This window comes from Oryzias latipes, chromosome 13 (assembly GCF_002234675.1).
Source record: "Oryzias latipes chromosome 13, ASM223467v1".
In the NCBI taxonomy this organism is placed as follows: Eukaryota; Metazoa; Chordata; class Actinopteri; order Beloniformes; family Adrianichthyidae; genus Oryzias; species Oryzias latipes.
The window spans coordinates 12,530,161-12,547,511 of NC_019871.2; the positions used below are offsets into that span (position 1 = coordinate 12,530,161).

General features: G+C 42.3%; 2 protein-coding genes across 2 annotated transcripts; both read left to right on the forward strand.

Moving 5' to 3' along the window:
* The first annotated feature begins 284 nt into the window (after nt 1-284).
* Nucleotides 285-3,374, forward strand: LOC101172097 (extracellular calcium-sensing receptor-like). The gene is made up of 7 exons (XM_023961915.1): nt 285-572; nt 655-941; nt 1,086-1,381; nt 1,600-1,805; nt 1,934-2,155; nt 2,234-2,357; nt 2,430-3,374. The coding sequence occupies exons 1-7, from the start codon at nt 312-314 to the stop codon at nt 3,326-3,328; spliced, it is 2,295 nt and encodes a 764-aa protein (XP_023817683.1). The 5' UTR covers nt 285-311; the 3' UTR covers nt 3,329-3,374.
* A 5,173-nt stretch (nt 3,375-8,547) lies between these two features.
* Nucleotides 8,548-12,264, forward strand: LOC110016284 (extracellular calcium-sensing receptor-like). The gene is made up of 8 exons (XM_023961842.1): nt 8,548-8,840; nt 8,991-9,285; nt 9,368-9,654; nt 9,798-10,093; nt 10,288-10,493; nt 10,623-10,844; nt 10,924-11,047; nt 11,120-12,264. Exons 1-8 carry the CDS (start codon nt 8,548-8,550, stop codon nt 12,016-12,018), a joined length of 2,622 nt encoding a protein of 873 aa, XP_023817610.1. The 3' UTR covers nt 12,019-12,264.
* The last annotated feature ends 5,087 nt before the right edge of the window (nt 12,265-17,351 follow it).

Below are 17,351 nucleotides of genomic sequence, written 5' to 3' on the forward strand. Positions count from 1 at the left end.
GACATTCACCTGCATTCTCAATGGACGGTGACTTTGTTATAGGTGGTGTGCTCTCTATTCACTATAACATGTACACAGAGATGTATAATTATGCTACCATGCCTGAGCCACTAAAGTGCACAGGAAGGTTAGTAAGAGTTTAAAGGAAAACTAATGTATCACTAGAAATGACATTTTTTACAATGTTTTTTTCTTTTGCAGTTTTGCTGTTAAGACTTAAAAATATTATTTGTACTAATTTTGGTAAATGTTGTGTCCTCAATTTTGTCACTTTTAGCATAAATGCTCGTGCACTGCGTTTCTCTCGTACAATGATCTTTGCCATTGAGGAGATTAACAACAGCACAGAGCTGCTGCCTGGTATCAGGCTTGGTTATCAGATCCATGACTCATGCGCTGCAGTGCCTATGGCCGTGCAAGCTGCTTTTCAGCTATCCAACAGGGAGGACAAAATCTTCTACAAAGATAGTAATTGCTCTCAGTCTGGCATGATGGCGGCTGTTGTTGCTGAATCTGGATCCACACCATCCATCAGCATTTCTCGGATCATTGGATCCTTTAACATTCCCCAAGTAATTGTGTATTTCACTTATTTACAAACTGTTTTATAAATAATTGTATGAGGTAACCATCTTTCTTTGTTTTTTTTTTAAGGTCAGCCACATTGCCACATGTGCTTGTCTGTCTGATAAGCAACAGTATCCAAATTTCTTCAGAACCATACCCAGTGATGCATTTCAGTCTGTAGCGCTGGCCAAGCTGGTGAAACACTTTGGCTGGACTTGGATAGGCGCTATCTGCTCTGATTCAGATTATGGCAATAACGGGATGGCCTCTTTTCTTCAAGCAGCTCACAAGGAGGGGATTTGTGTGGAGTTTTCTGAATCTTTTCATCGGACGCAGCCTCATAAAATCCAGAAAGTGGCCGATTTTATCCGCAGGTAATGTTGTGTTGCTTCGGAAATTTGCAAATTTGGTTATTTCTGTCTATGTTTCCCCTGAATTTAAACCTGATAAAACAAGCACAAAAAAGGATATAACATAAAGATTTTTATTGATTAAAAATTCATTCATTATGCTCTTAGGTCAACAGCTAAGGTTATTGTTGCCTTTACTGCAACTGGAGATATGAAAGTCTTGTTGGAAGAACTTGCCGCAAAACCTTCACCATCTCGTCAGTGGATAGGCAGTGAGTCCTGGATTACAGACACAAATTTGCAAAAGTTCACTTTCTGTGAGGGGGCCATTGGATTTGCTATTCCAAAATCTGACATCCCAGGGTTAAAAGATTTTCTGCTGGATCTCTCTCTTTCTGAAGTGGCAGCATCCCCAGTGCTGACTGAGTTTTGGGAGGAGACATTTAAATGCAGACTGAGAAAAGGTGAGTTTTTTCTTGAGAAGAGACTTTTATCTCTCAGGTTGTGTGGTTAAATATATTGGTATGTTAAATAATTATCAGTAAAAAAGTCTTAGTAAACATTAAATAGTGTTTAAAATGTATTTTTTATTGCCAATACATATGAATACCCAAAAAAGGACTCCAGTGAGGAGAACATCATGATAATTTCTGTTATAATATTTTTCTCTGTATCTTTGGAGATGTGAATACAGAGCAACGTGTCTGCAATGGAAGTGAAGACCTACAAAAGGTTCCAAATGCATTTATTCCATCATCTCCATTGAGAATTACTACACTGGTATATAAGGCTGTTTATGCGATAGCACATGCTATTCACAGTGTTGTGTGTGTGAAAAAAAATGAAACAGCTGAGTGTGACAAACATTTGATGTTGGAATCCAAACAGGTCAGCTGAGATATTGTTTTATTTTGTATAATATATGAAAAAATAATAAGATATTTGCCTTTATTTACTGATGTTTTTCACATTTTTAAATTACTTTTATTTTTTTTCCTTCATGTGTTTTTCTGCAGGTTTTAGATGCACTAAAGAAAGTCAATTTTACCAAGAATGGCTATCCTGTGTCTTTTGATGCTAATGGAGATCCTGTGGCTGTTTATGAGCTGGTCAACTGGCAGAAGGGTGAAAGTGGAAATATTGAGTTGGTAACAGTAGGATTCTATGATGCATCTCTGCCTATAAATAAAGAATTCCATATTGACAGAAATCTAACCTGGATGGATGGTCAACAACAAGTAAGCAGTCTGATGAGAATTATTTTTGAAATAACTTTTTGCAAAAACACTCAATATTTTGTGTTGCCTCTGTGAAAGGTACCAGTGTCAGTGTGTACTGATAGCTGTCCTCCAGGAACTCACAAAGTGCTGCAGAAAGGAAAACCCATCTGTTGCTTTGATTGTATACCATGTCCTGAAGGAGAGATTAGCAACACTTCAGGTAAGATCCTCCATTTTCAGAGCAGACTTCATGATATTTTGTAACTAAAATTTGCTCTCTGTGTTTTTCTAGATTCCTCTGATTGTTTCCCATGTCCCATCGAATTCTGGCCAAATCCAGAAAAGGACTCATGTCATCCCAAACCAGTAGAATATCTTTCCATTGATGAGACTCTGGCTATCATCTTGGCTGTCGTCTCTGTTGGTGGAGCATGTCTTGCCATCCTAACAGCAGCAGTGTTTTTCCATCACAGAACCACCCCAATAGTACGGGCCAACAACTCAGAGCTGAGCTTCCTGCTGCTCTTCTCCCTGACTCTGTGTTTTTTATGTTCCTTAACTTTCATAGGGGCTCCAACTGAGTGGTCTTGTATGCTGCGTCACTCAGCTTTTGGCATCACCTTTGTTCTTTGTATCTCCTGTGTGCTTGGAAAAACCATAGTGGTCTTGATGGCCTTTAAAGCTACACTGCCAGGTAGCAATGTCATGAAATGGTTTGGTCCTCTACAACAAAGACTGACTGTAGTGTTCTTTACATTTGTTCAAGTATTAATCTGCATCGTTTGGCTTGTGCTGAGGCCTCCATTTCCAATGAAAAATTTCTCCACATATAAAGAGAAGATCATCCTGGAGTGTGCTTTGGGTTCTGCCATTGGGTTCTGGGCTGTCTTGGGATACATCAGCCTTCTGGCTGTGTTCTGCTTTGTGTTAGCTGTGCTGGCTCGGAAACTGCCGGACAACTTTAATGAAGCCAAGCTGATAACATTTAGCATGTTGATTTTCTGTGCAGTCTGGCTGAGCTTCATCCCAGCTTATGTCAGCTCTCCTGGCAAATTCACAGTAGCTGTGGAGATATTTGCTATTCTGGCCTCCAGTTTTGGACTAATAATGTGTATATTTGCTCCAAAGTGCTTTATCATTCTGTGTCAACCTGAGAAGAACACCAAAAATTATTTAATGAACAAAAAATAATTGTTTTACATGAATTTCATTTGCAGAAAATGCTTGGCAATATTTTAGGCTGTCATTTTAAACTGTCATTTGTTTAATTTTTAAGATTCAAATAAATACAAATGTGAACTTCTCTTGTGTTTGAAAATTCATTTGACATTAGTTAATTTTGTGGCCAGTAGGACTTTAGGCGGCAGAGACTGGGTTGGATTTTTTTTGCCAGGTGTGTTGTTTGGATTATTAATTGAGGTTCTACATCTTTGACTGGTTGGTAAGATTTGGATTTAGATGCAAGCACATTTTTTAAATATACCCAACATTGCAGCATCTTCTTCTTATGTATTGCAAGAATTACAAAAAAATGTGAGTTTTTTTTTCTTTGAGCTTTTCATGTCAAGCAGTTGAGCAGACAGATTGGATCTTAAAGCCTCTTGTGTTGGACAGATGTTACTGTTATAATAGAGGGATCATCTTCTGAAACCAGAGGTCTAAATTTGTATAAAACCCTTTTGTACTTGAGGGTTTACTTCATTAGTGTTAACTTTGTTTACATTTTATGTTTGACTAAACGGAAAAGACAGAGAAAATGAGAGAGTGGGATTATAGAGATGGGGAATAACAGTATAAAAGAAAGGGGAGAAAGAGAACCACTGCATACTTAAGCTCTGCACTGAGCTTCACTCAGTGTGAAGTTTTGTTTGTGCAACTTTGCCCTCTTTACAGAGCGTTGTTTTTGGACCTGTTCTTCTGTCTCCTGACCCTGTTTTATTTATTTATTCGGTTTTATTTGCACCATAGACATGTAGGGCCCTTGGTAAGGGGGGGGTTGGGATGCTTGGACATCCAGCAGATGTCCTTTCAATGCCCTACCCGCCAATTTTAACTGCACCCCCTTGTTACACACACCCTTTACTCCTCAAAATATACATTCTAACATAAACACACACACATGCACACACAAGCACTCACAAATACACACACACGCATTTTACAAGGAAGGTGGGACCTTGGACCATCTGTCCCCTACCCCATCCCTGGTAGGGGGTACTGGGCCCTTGGCAACAGCGGCCGTGTTCCATGGGTGCTGGCTTCCTGGGCCCAGCAATCCTCTCTCCCCGCAGGGAGAGGCAAGACCAAGAGACGGGGATCAGATCACATCCCACCTGAGCTGGGGAGTGTCCGTGTACCTGTGGTGTGGGTTAAGGTCCTTGCCCCTGAGCGCTGGGCCTCGCCAAATTTCCAACTGTGGGCGAGCCTGGTCAGGCCATGTTTACAACCCCTTTTGTGGACCCCTTCTTCTCCTGGGTGCCCTCCTCTTGGGCGGGGGCGGCTGGCCCCTGCCTTGCTCCTTCCTGGACCAACCGTGGGCTGGATGGGTGGCTGCCCGGAGCGCGGGGTGGGTCTCCCTTGGGGGGATGCCTAGAACTCCTGGGTGGTGATGAGGCACTCGTCTCCCTGTTCTCTACCTACTGCCGTGCGGGTGTATGTGTGTGTGGGGGGGTTCTGCCGCAGCTGCTGCGGCGGGGGTCTTGGTGTGGGGATGGCTGGGCACTCTCCCTCCTTCTTTTTACATTCCATCATCCATTTCACTTGAGCACAGGTGTTGGCTCACCTTTGCACTAATATTTTGCGTGACTGAATGAAACATTTCGCTCTAGTAGGTTTGGAAGCATAAGTATGCGTGTGTGAACCATATTTGTATTGTGTACATATTGACATGTGGACATTTTTGAGCCAACAGGTATGTTTATAACATTTGAGTGTGTGTGTGGACAGGCCCCGCCCCTTCTAGATTTGTTTTACATCTGAACCTTAGTCAAATGATAAACATCCTGCCTTTATGCTGCTTCATGGTTCCCCCCCCCCCCCCCCCCCCCCCCATATAAATACCCTCTCTAACATCCCTCTCTTTTCTTCCCTGCTTTCCTTTTCCGTCCAGTCCAACACAAAAGATTATCAAATAGGATTAAAATGAATAAAGTTTGGCCTTGATTACAAAAGGGGTTTATTCAGACATACCTCTGGTTTGTCAGAAGATTCATAACCCCTGTTGTTAAAGGAAAATATGTCCAACACAAGAGGCCTTCACCTCTCATCTGTCTGCCCAGCTGTTGGACAGGACAAGTAAAATAAATAAATTAAAAATTAAAAAAGATAGTGATTGGTTATTACTATTACTATTACTATTACTAAATTACAATACTACCATAGAAGAAGAAATTATGAAGTCTGTTGTAAACAAGCAGAGCTCCAACACAGAGCGAGATTGTCTTCTAAACATGCCTTTATTATTGTTATGATTATTGTTGAATGCATGTTCGCATATAGTTTTTTTAATTTGTGCGCCCAGTGCTTTATTGGCAGAACGGACCCGGAAGAACAACATTTAGCTGTGCTAACAACATTTTCAGCCACGGCTGAACTTAAACTGGAATTACGAGCAGATTGTGGCAAAATCTCTTTATAAAAATCACAAAGAATATTGTAAGACACATATCATTAGGGAAAATACCTTCAGGTTACAAAACGGAACGTGAAATGAAAATTTGTAGAGCCTGAGCAGATCTCGAGATACGTAGTTTGTCCAAGTTACCGTAGTGTGACTTTATCTTTAGTCGAAAGGACCCTGAACGGAAGTTCCAGGCCGAACGGTTATGGTACCTACACCACCAGTCCAGACTTTCTTCTGGATTTTGACCACTCTGTCTTCTTTTGATCTTTTGTCTGTTATCGTCTCCTCTTCTCTCACACCGAGCAAGGTGACACCCATTTGGAACAACCCTGACAACAAAGAAAATGCTTAACTTTCCAATCTGGAAGAATAACGGAATAACTCATTTAGAACGTATGATTCAAGATAAACCTTTTGTATCTTTTGAAAACTTATAAAGACGACACGGAAATAAGTTTAAAAAATTTCTCAGAATATCAGCAACTAAAATCAGTAATAAATGCAAGGTTGTCTGTCGGTGGGGCTCTTGGATTCCTTGATCGGCCAGGCTGCTGCGCTGTCTGCCCCTAGCTCTGGGGTGTGGGGTGTCGGGCATCCTGCTTTTGCTGGAGCATTCGGTGGGATCAAAGTACACATTAACACTTGTGCTATCCTATGCACGTTCATGTTGGGAGTGGGGTCATCTAGACCCTACAAGACAGTACGCTAAACCTTTTTTCTTCAATGATTTGTGATCTTTACTGGTGTCCATGAATTACATGTAATCCTCTTCACGTTTATCCACCGGTGTCATGGTAGGGAGAACACATCAATGTTAAGATCGGGTCATCTGGACCCCATAGGATAGCAAAAGTGTTATGAAGCACACATTCATTAAACCAAACTGCTTATCCACTTTTGCACAAATATGGGTACGGGTACTATTTATACACCCTTCTTCAAAAATATTGGTTATGCAAATCTTGTGTGCACCTGTCTGTGCATAATTCTTGTGAGATAAATCCTCCATCATCAATGAATGAATATACTTAAAACCTGTTAATAGCTTTGTGCAAACTATTTGTTGATGTGTGTAGATAAGTATATGTGAGAACTAAGTCATGCAATTAACATATGACACTCTTATGTTTTGACATACATAAAATGTAAATCTCCCCCATTCTAACCACTTATCCTCCATATCTAACGTACCACTCTATATATATCTCTCTTCTTTTTCTTCTGTCTGGTCAAGGACAGAAACAAGGAATTCATATAAATATAATTATTACAAATAAAGCTTAGCCTCGAATACAGCAGGGGTTTATAAAATTGTCATGAGCTCTTTATCTAGATGTGAAACCTGTTGACTTAATTGATGAACATTTTCGGACTTTTATTACTCGTCTCAGCTTCAGAAACAGCTGAAGCATCTCCTCAAATAATACTTGATATTATGAAGATTTTTAAATTTTACAGAGGGTTTGAGGTGAAATGAGTGAAAAGCAAGCATATCTTAGATATCTAGGGTTGATCAATCCAAACATCAGTAGAAGTCCCTGAGACAGACTCAGATTTGCCTCGATTTGGATCAGTGTTGGTGTAGCAAGCCTCCACTGCACTATAAACCTCCTTTTCTTTGGTCAGTCCCCACTTTCACTAAATAAATGAAGATTGTTCCAAATCTGTTTCTGCTTCTGTTTGCTTGTGCAGCCCGGAGAAAGCTCTGAAGGTTTCCCTGCAGGATTACGAGTCCGTCAAAGTCCCTGTCTCGCCTGTTTGATCCCATCAACGTGTTTCCTATTGGGGACCAGAGCCCCCCTCCAACGACGAGCTGGGTGGCATCATCAAGACCATCAGTTTTGAGCTAAACGTAGGTGCAGTGGATCCACACCTCTCCACCTCTGTGGCCAAGAATACCGCCAAGACCGTGTAGCTCTTCTGAATTAACTCCAAGCAGCTGCTGTGCTCTCAGTGGCTGGACGACCAACCCTCTGAAAGAGACTGCATCACCCTCATCAGGGATTCCCTGGAGGCTCAGTCAGAGCCTAGCAGGGGAAAGACTTTCCCCCCATCTATCCCGTCATGTTCCAGGTCCTCCAAAGAGCCACCAGCGGAACAGATGCCTGATGGTGAGCAAAGCTATGTGAAACCACAACAGGGTTCTCAGGAATGTCAACATGTTTGAAGGACAGCTCTTCATTTTTTCTTTTTACCTGGTTACAAAGTTCATACTGGGTTTTTTAAATGGGCCACTTCCACTGGTTGGGTGGGGGCTCCTCCACCAGGGGCTCCAATGGTTTCTACTAAAGCATTTTCCTGGACAGAGCCAGCTCAAACTCGGCCTGCAGACAGGACACAGACCGGCCCCCTTTTTGCTGTTTTGACAGTTCCTTTTGGGGTTGTATATTGTTGAAGCAATACGTATTTAAATCACTTTAGAAAATATGACCATGATATATGAGATGTGGTGTTTAATCGTATTTTTTTAAATCAATATCAAAAAAGATCTTTTTCCGGAAACAGGACAAAAGTAAGGATATGGTTATCAAACATTTTGAAATAAATCCTTACCTTACTCCGTCCAACCCAAATTTCATTGTCTGTCTCCACTTATTTAAAAGAAAAGAAACAGTGTGAGCATTATAACATGTTTCATGTTACTTTGTCAAAGACTCAGACAAAGAATAACAATTTCATTGTGTCACAGACAAACAACACTATGGGGTATTTTCCCCCCTAAAGAATACAGAATATGTTATATAAACAAGGCAGGACCTCCTCAGAGTTACATTCAGACATTGGAGGGATGGAGATCTCAGCTTTCCTCAATATCCTGGTGTTGCCTCTGTGTTTGTTTGAGATGAACTCAGTTTTTTTCTTGAGCGGGTCTCTGATTGGCTTGAAACAAAGGACTGGGGTTGATGTTGCCAGTGCTGATGCTTCCTATGTGAGATGTAACCCGTGGGGTACGAGACATTCACCTGCATTCTCAATGGACGGTGACTTTGTTATAGGTGGTGTGCTCTCTATTCACTATAACATGTACACAGAGATGTATAATTATGCTACCATGCCTGAGCCACTAAAGTGCACAGGAAGGTTAGTAAGAGTTTAAAGGAAAACTAATGTATCACTAGAAATGACAATTTTTACAATGTTTTTTTCTTTTGCAGTTTTGCTGTTAAGATTTAAAAATATTATTTGTACTAATTTTGGTAAATGTTGTGTCCTCAATTTTGTCACTTTTAGCATAAATGCCCGTGATCTGCGTTTCTCTCATACAATTATGTTTGCCATTGAGGAGATTAACAACAGCACAGAGCTGCTGCCTGGTATCAGGCTTGGTTATCAGATCCATGACTCATGCGCTGCAGTGCCTGTGGCCGTGCAAGCTGCTTTTCAGCTATCCAACAGGGAGGACAAAATCTTCTACAAAGATAGTAATTGCTCTCAGTCTGGCATGATGGCAGCTGTTGTTGCTGAATCTGGATCCACACCATCCATCAGCATTTCTCGGATCATTGGATCCTTTAACATTCCCCAAGTAATTGTGTATTTCACTTATTTACAAACTGTTTTATAAATAATTGTATGAAGTAACTGTTTTTCTTTGTTGTTTTTTTAAGGTCAGCCACATTGCCACATGTGCTTGTCTGTCTGATAAGCAACAGTATCCAAATTTTTTCAGAACTGTTCCCAGTGATGCATTTCAGTCTGTAGCGCTGGCCAAGCTGGTGAAACACTTTGGCTGGACTTGGATAGGCGCTATCTGCTCTGATTCAGATTATGGCAATAACGGGATGGCCTCTTTTCTTCAAGCAGCTCACAAGGAGGGGATTTGTGTGGAGTTTTCTGAATCTTTTCATCGGACGCAGCCTCATAAAATCCAAAAAGTGGCCGATTTTATCCGCAGGTAATGTTGTGTTGCTTTGGAAATTTGCAAATTTTGTCATTTATGTCTATGTTTCCCCTGAATTTAAACCTGATAAAAAAACACAAAAAAGGATATAACATAAAGATTTTTATTGATTAAAAATGCATTCATTATGTTCTTAGGTCAACAGCTAAGGTTATTGTTGCCTTTACTGCCACTGGAGAAATGAAAGTCTTGTTGGAAGAACTTGCCGCAAAACCTTCACCATCTCGTCAGTGGATAGGCAGTGAGTCCTGGATTACAGACACAAATTTGCAAAAGTTCACTTTCTGTGAGGGGGCCATTGGATTTGCTATTCCAAAATCTGACATCCCAGGGTTAAGAGATTTTCTGCTGGATCTCTCTCTTTCTGAAGTGGCAGCATCCCCAGTGCTGACTGAGTTTTGGGAGGAGACATTTAAATGCAGACTGAAAAAAGGTGAGTTTTTTCTTGAACAGAGATTTTTATCTCTCAGGTTGTGTGGTTAAATGTATTGGTATCTTAAATAATTATCAGTAAAATATTCTTAGTAAACATTAAATAGTGTTGAATATGAATACCCAAAAAAGGACTCCAGTAAGGAAAACATCATGATCATTTCTGTTATAATATTTTTCTCTGTATCTTTGGAGATGTGAATACCGAGCAACGTGTCTGCAATGGAAGTGAAGACCTACAAAAGGTTCCAAATGCATTTATTCCATCATCTCCACTGAGAATTACTACACTGGTATATAAGGCTGTTTATGCGATAGCACATGCTATTCACAGTGTTGTGTGTGTGAAAAAAAATGAAACAGCTGAGTGTGACAAACATTTGATGTTGGAATCCAAACAGGTCAGCTGAGATATTGTTTTATTTTGTATAACATATGAAAAAATAATTAGATATAGGCCTTTTTTTACTGATGTTTTTCAAATTTTTAAATTACTCTTATTTATTTTTCCTTCATCTATTATTCAACAGGTTTTAGATGCACTAAAGAAAGTCAATTTTACCAAGAATGGCTATCCTGTGTCTTTTGATGCTAATGGAGATCCTGTGGCTGTTTATGAGCTGGTCAACTGGCAGAAGGGTGAAAGTGGAAATATTGAGTTGGTAACAGTAGGATTCTATGATGCATCTCTGCCTATAAATAAAGAATTCCATATTGACAGAAATCTAACCTGGATGGATGGTCAGCAACCAGTAAGCAGTCTGATGAGAATTATTTTTGAAAACAACTTTTTGCAAAAACACTCAATGTTTTGTGTTGCCTTTGTGAAAGGTGCCAGTGTCAGTGTGTACTGATAGCTGTCCTCCAGGAACTCACAAAGTGCTGCAAAAAGGAAAACCCAGCTGTTGCTTTGATTGTATACCATGTCCTGAAGGAGAGATTAGCAACACTTCAGGTAAGATCCTCCATTTTCAAAGCAGACTTCATGATATTTTGTAACTAACATTTGCTCTCTGTGTTTTTCTAGATTTATCTGATTGTTTCACGTGTCCCATCGAATTCTGGCCAAATCCAGAAAAGGACTCATGTCATCCCAAACCAGTAGAATATCTTTCCATTGATGAGACTTTGGCTATCATCTTGGCTGTCGTCTCTGTTGGTGGAGCATGTCTTGCCATCCTAACAGCAGCAGTATTTTTCCATCACAGAACAACCCCAATAGTACGGGCCAACAACTCAGAGCTGAGCTTCCTGCTGCTCTTCTCCCTGACTCTGTGTTTTTTATGTTCCTTAACTTTCATAGGGGCTCCCACTGAGTGGTCTTGTATGCTGCGTCACTCAGCTTTTGGCATCACCTTTGTTCTTTGTATCTCCTGTGTGCTTGGAAAAACCATAGTGGTCTTGATGGCCTTTAAAGCTACACTGCCAGGTAGCAATGTCATGAAATGGTTTGGTCCTCCACAGCAAAGACTGACTGTAGTGTTTGTTACATTTGTTCAAGTGTTAATCTGCACTGTTTGGCTTGTGCTGAGGCCTCCATTTCCAATGAAAAACTTCTCCACATATAAAGAGAAGATCATCCTGGAGTGCGATTTGGGTTCTGCCATTGGGTTCTGGGCTGTGTTGGGTTACATCGGCCTTCTGGCTGTGTTCTGCTTTGTGTTAGCTGTGCTGGCTCGGAAACTGCCGGACAACTTTAATGAAGCCAAGCTAATAACATTTAGCATGTTGATTTTCTGTGCAGTCTGGCTGAGCTTCATACCAGCTTATGTCAGCTCTCCTGGCAAATTCACAGTAGCTGTGGAGATATTTGCTATTCTGGCCTCCAGTTTTGGACTAATAATGTGTATATTTGCTCCAAAGTGTTTTATCATACTTTGTCAACCTGAGAAGAACACCAAAAAATATTTAATGAACAAAAATTAAATGTTTTTCTTAGTTTTGAAAATGCAAGTCGTTATGTTTAAACTTTCTAAACCCATAACTAAGCCACTTAGTCTTTTCTTGCTTTTGTGTTTTTAAACCCGACAATTATTTTTTATTTAAATATTTATGAAATATGTAATGAACCAAAAATGTGTCTGTAAAAGAAATTGCATGTGTGGAAACTGTTTGGCAATACTTTAGACAATGCAATACACATCTTTTTTTGGAAAAACAAACTCTAACTTGTTTAATTGTCATGATTCTAATAAAGAAAATCTGAATTTCTTTTGTGCTTCGATACTTTTTTGAAATTGGCCACATTTTTTACCCGAAGTAACTCGTGTTGTCAAAAACTAGTCTGGATTTTTTTGCCAGGTATGTTGATGAGGTTGATTAATTGATGTTCTGCATCTATGACTGTTTGGTCTAATCGACAAATAAGATGTGGTTACAGATGCAACCACATTTTTAAAACACAGACAACTTTGCTGCATCTATCTCACATGTGTAGCAAGGATTACAAAAAATGTCAGCATATTTTCTTTTTCTTTTTTAACTTTTCATGTCCAGCAGCTGAGCAAACAAATAAGAGCCAAAGACCTCTTGTGGTAAGCAGGTCCTCCTGTTACAATTGAGGGTTATTAAACTTCAGACACATGTGGTGTATATTCGTTCAAACCCCTTTTTTTTATTTGAGGTTAAACTTTATTTTATTCACGCAGAGCGCGAGCCCCAGCCTAGCCAGAGAACAGCCCTCCCACTACACCAAGGGGCCTAGCACAAGGCCCCACTTTCCAAAGAACCCACCCAGCCCCAGACGAGCAGCCCACCACCACTTACAAGTTCTGAACATCCCCCACCCCATCTCCAGGCATGAACCATGGTCCCCCTGAACCAGAGAGACCCGCCCCACACTCTTGGCAACCACCCAGCAGAGTGAGGCAGGGGCCACTCCTCTCCGCCCAAGAGGAGGGCACCCAAAAGAAGTGGGGGTCACCGACAAGAGTGGTAAACATGGGCCAACCAGGCTCCCCCAAGGTTGGGAATTTTACTAAGGGAAAGGGATCCCTCTCGCCTCGTGAACCAGGAAGCATATTTTAGTATATTTCTTTTTAAATATTTTTCTTTTTATTGCAGTTTTATGACTGATTTTTAACTTTTTTCCAACTTTTTATTATGGCCTCTTAATTCTCTACTGCAGTGTGTATTCAATTCAATTCAATTCAATTTTATTTGTATAGCCCAAATTCACAGCAACAGTCGTCTCAATGGGCTTCGTATCTGTGTATGCTTCACAAATATACTACACCACTAAAGCCAACTGCCATTACAAGTGAATATAGGCTGTCTGCAGGCAAAAGATGAGCAAAACTGTGCAACTTGTAACCCTCTCTTTGCTTCTACTGCTCCACAGGTGAGGCTGTCCACTGTGGTAGAGGGGAAATCTTTACTCTTGGTTGGGTGAAGGCTTAGGTCAAATTTTACCTATCAAGGTTTATACTATCCACCCCAAGAATTTCACACGACACGTGCTGAAAATGATAACAAATGTATTAATAACACAGAATTATACTCAACAGTTTCAAAAAAATTGTTCAGACATAAACCGCATGGATTCTGAAATTCTGTCAATTTACAGATATTTTTTCTTTCCTTTTTTTCCCCACTTCAGAAGCAAAAAAAGATCAAATTAATTAAAAAAAAAACACTGAGATCTCAGGGAAAATTGTAATTTGGAGCTCCAAAAAACCTCCCACAAAAATACCCTCAAATGAGTGCACTCAACAGTCCTACCGCCCTCTAATGTCCAGGAATGTAGTTCATGGAGTCGGTTTGGGTGTAAGGGGATGATGGGATTGGACCAACGGTCTTTTCACATGAGGAGGGAAATGATCCAAGATGGAGGCGTAGAAGGACCGGGAACAGAAGACGGCAGACAAACGAAAACTCCTCTGGAATGTCACATACAAAAAAAAAAAAACAGCCTGCACAACGTGCAGTAATATTAGTAATTTATAGTCTTATTCATTAGAAATTTATTTATTTAATTTATTTATTTATTTATTTATTTTTTAACTTGTCCTGTCCAACAGCTGGGCAGACAGATGAGAGCTGAGGGCCTCTTGTGTTGGACATATTTTACTTTAACAATAGGGGTTATTAATCTTCAGACAAACCAAAGGTATGTCTGAATAAACCCCTTTTGTAATTGAGGCCAAACTTTATTCATTTCAACCATGTTTAAAAATTTTTGGTGTTGGACAGGACGGAAAAGGAAAGAAGGGAAGAAGAGAGAGGGATGTTAGAGAGAGGGGTGGGGGTTAGGAGGGTGATAATAGGAGGGGAGGGGGGATAAGGCAATGAAACAGCATAAAGCAACAAGTTTACTGGTTGTTTATCATTACGGTAAGGTTCAAATGTAGTACAAAAAGGGCGGGGCCTGTCCACACACACACAAAAATGTTATCAACACACCTGCTAGCTGCAAAAATGTCCACATGTCAACATGTACACAAAACAGATAGTGTTCACACACGCATACTTATGCCTTAAAACCAACTAGTGTGAAATATTTCATTCATTCTATCACGCAAACTATTAGTGCAAAGGTGAGCTAACACCTGTGCTCAGGTGAGTGTTTATGTTCTTCTAAAATGGATGGAGGAATGTGTAAAGAAGGAAGGAGAGTGCCCAGCCATCCCCACACCAAGACCCCCGCCGCAGCAGCAGCGGCAGCTGGAACCCCCCCAACGCCACACGGGAGCAGGCAGGGAACAACCGCCCCCCCGGGCGACGAAATCCGCCACCCAGGCCAGGGCCAGCAGGACCGCCGCTAGGCCCGCAGAGCCAGAGAGCAGGGAGGCATGGGGGGAAAGAGAGCGCCGCCCCAGCCCAACCAGGAGAGCAGCCCCCCCGCCGCGCCGGGAGAGCCCAACGCAGGGCCCCACCGGAGAAGGGCGCCTACAGCCCCAGACGAGTACCCCATCACTACCCAGGAGTACCGGGCACCCCCCCGCCCCAACCCCAGGTACGAGCCAGGAACCCCCAAGGGAGACCCGCTCCGCACCCCAGGAAGCCACCCACCCGGCCCACGGTTGGTCCAGGGAGGAGCAAGGCAGGGGAAAGCCGCCCCCGCCCAGGAGGGGGGCACCCCGGGGAAAAAGGGGGCCCACAAGGCTCGGCCACAGTTGGAAATTTGGCGGGGCCCAGCGCTCAGGGGCAAGGACCCGAACCCACCCCCCAGGGACACGAACACCCCCGGCTCAGCTGTAATGTGAACCCCCTCCCCGCACGGAGAGAGCACCGCCGGGCCCAGGAAACTGTCACCCAACGGACACGGCCGCCGTTGTCAAGGGCCCGGTACCCCCCACCAGGGAAAGGGTAGGGGACAGATGGTCCTAGGTCCGACCTTCCTTGCAAAATGTGTGTGCGTGTGTTTGAGAGGGTGTGTGTGTGCATGTGTGTGTGTTAATGTGGGTATGTATGTATCGAGGGGGGAGGGGTGTGTGTACTAGGGGGGGTGCAGTTAAAATTGGCGGGTAGGGCACTAATATCTCCTGATTACTCACAGTGATGTCCCCTCACCCTCCCCACCAAAGGGCCCTAAATGTCTAAGGTGCTGTTAAAATTGGCGGGTAGGGTGCCAGGAGGACATCTGCTGCTTGCTGGCAGTGATGTCCAAGAACCCCCCCCTACCAAGGGCCCTACATGTCTAAGGTGCAAATAAAACTGAAAGAGGGGGGGCCCACTGCATACGGCAACCACAGGAGGGGGGCCACTGCAAAGTAGCCCCCCCCCCAAGGCGCATCGCAGGTTAAACCCCCCACCCCCTCACCCTAATATGAGGTTATATGAGGAAGGGGGTAAGTTGGGGACAGCTGGTAGACTGTCCCCCGGTGGTCAAACAGCTGTCCCCCAGCCCCCCCCAGCATAGGGGCCAGGTCCACCCAGCCCAGGGGCCCCATCCCCGGAGGCGCCGACACCCCAGGCCCAGCACCACCCACCCCACACAGAGAGAGAGGAGCCAGAAGCCATTCATTTCTTTTTTTTTTTCCTTTTCACCGCATAGCAAAAACATACAATGGTCTTTTACATTTATTAACTGCATTAACCAAGTTATAATTGACAGTGTGACTGAATATAAAACAACTGACAAATTCTTATAAAAAGTAATAAAAGTTATCCCGACTGGTTTTAATGTAATCTTGTGCCCGCGGCAACTCGGTTTAGCATGCTAACACAGATTTGAATAGCTGCAATAACTCACCAGGATATCCGTTGTACGAAGTATCTAAAAAATGTTCAGTGCAGTTTCAGCAAAGCACAGCTTCAGGATAAATCAAAAAGCTTTCTAGGTTTTTCTGTCAGGGTCGGGTGGTGGACACAAACGCAGGACGCCAGCGGATACGTATAACTCGAATTTAATCGACTATTCTCGTGAGAGTACAAACAAACGAAACGACACTGTGACCATGACTGGGTTGACAAAGAATATATACAGTGACTAAAGTGGAAACAGGTGAAAACAATTATTGAGGTATAGACAACGAGTGTAACTAGTGACCAGAACAGGAAGTGTCAAACGGCCGCCCTGGCCCCTCCTGGTACCTAACATTTTCTTTCTTTATACTCCAATATCAGTTTGGTTTTCGCTCCCACAATCCGTTTCCTTCTCTTTGACTCTGCACACAAGGTGTTGCAAAAGAACGCAATCACACAAAGATCTCAGTAGGAGTAAGATGATCAATCTGAGCTAAAAATCTGTATGCCAAAAATGCACTTCCAACAAAGATGGTAGGCAGTTAAAATGTTTTTTTACATTAATTTGTTAGGAAAAAAAAGTTTTTTTCTGTTACAAACAAAAGAACCTGTCATGGTGCCTCTGTCAGCCCTCCTCCCCCTCCCCTCTCTGCCTGGCCACTGATTCAACCCAGCTGCGTCCACTCAACTCATCACCCCACCAGACCTAATTAAGGAGCTCCAGGACCAGTATTCATCACCAGTTCGTTGCCCCTGATGGTGCTTAGTCTGGTCTTCTCTAAGTCTCTTGTTTTGTACCTCGTGCTCTTGCCTCACGAATCTCTACCTTGTCTCCAGGACCTTCATTACCACAAGTGGATGCCTGAATCCGTGACTACCAAAGCTGAAACAACATTAACTCATCATTAACTCGTGTTAATGAGTTAATGATATGAGTTAATGATGATGGGCCCTGAAGTGGGCCCAAGCCTTCATTTCAGCTAACCCCATTCCTCACTTACACTATGAACATTTCATTAACGAGTTTCGTTTGAATTTTTGATCAACCCCGTAAGCAAGAGGAAGCTACCAGA

Coding starts and splice junctions, on each gene's coding strand:
- LOC101172097 (XM_023961915.1), top strand. CDS start 312: ATGATCTTTGCCATTGAGGAGATTAACAACAGCACAGAGCTGCTGCCT. Junction 1,806..1,933: donor TGATGTTGGAATCCAAACAG/GTCAGCTGAGAT, acceptor GTTTTTCTGCAG/GTTTTAGATGCACTAAAGAA. Junction 2,156..2,233: donor GGATGGATGGTCAACAACAA/GTAAGCAGTCTG, acceptor CCTCTGTGAAAG/GTACCAGTGTCAGTGTGTAC.
- LOC110016284 (XM_023961842.1), top strand. CDS start 8,548: ATGGAGATCTCAGCTTTCCTCAATATCCTGGTGTTGCCTCTGTGTTTG. Junction 10,845..10,923: donor GGATGGATGGTCAGCAACCA/GTAAGCAGTCTG, acceptor CCTTTGTGAAAG/GTGCCAGTGTCAGTGTGTAC. Junction 11,048..11,119: donor AGAGATTAGCAACACTTCAG/GTAAGATCCTCC, acceptor GTGTTTTTCTAG/ATTTATCTGATTGTTTCACG.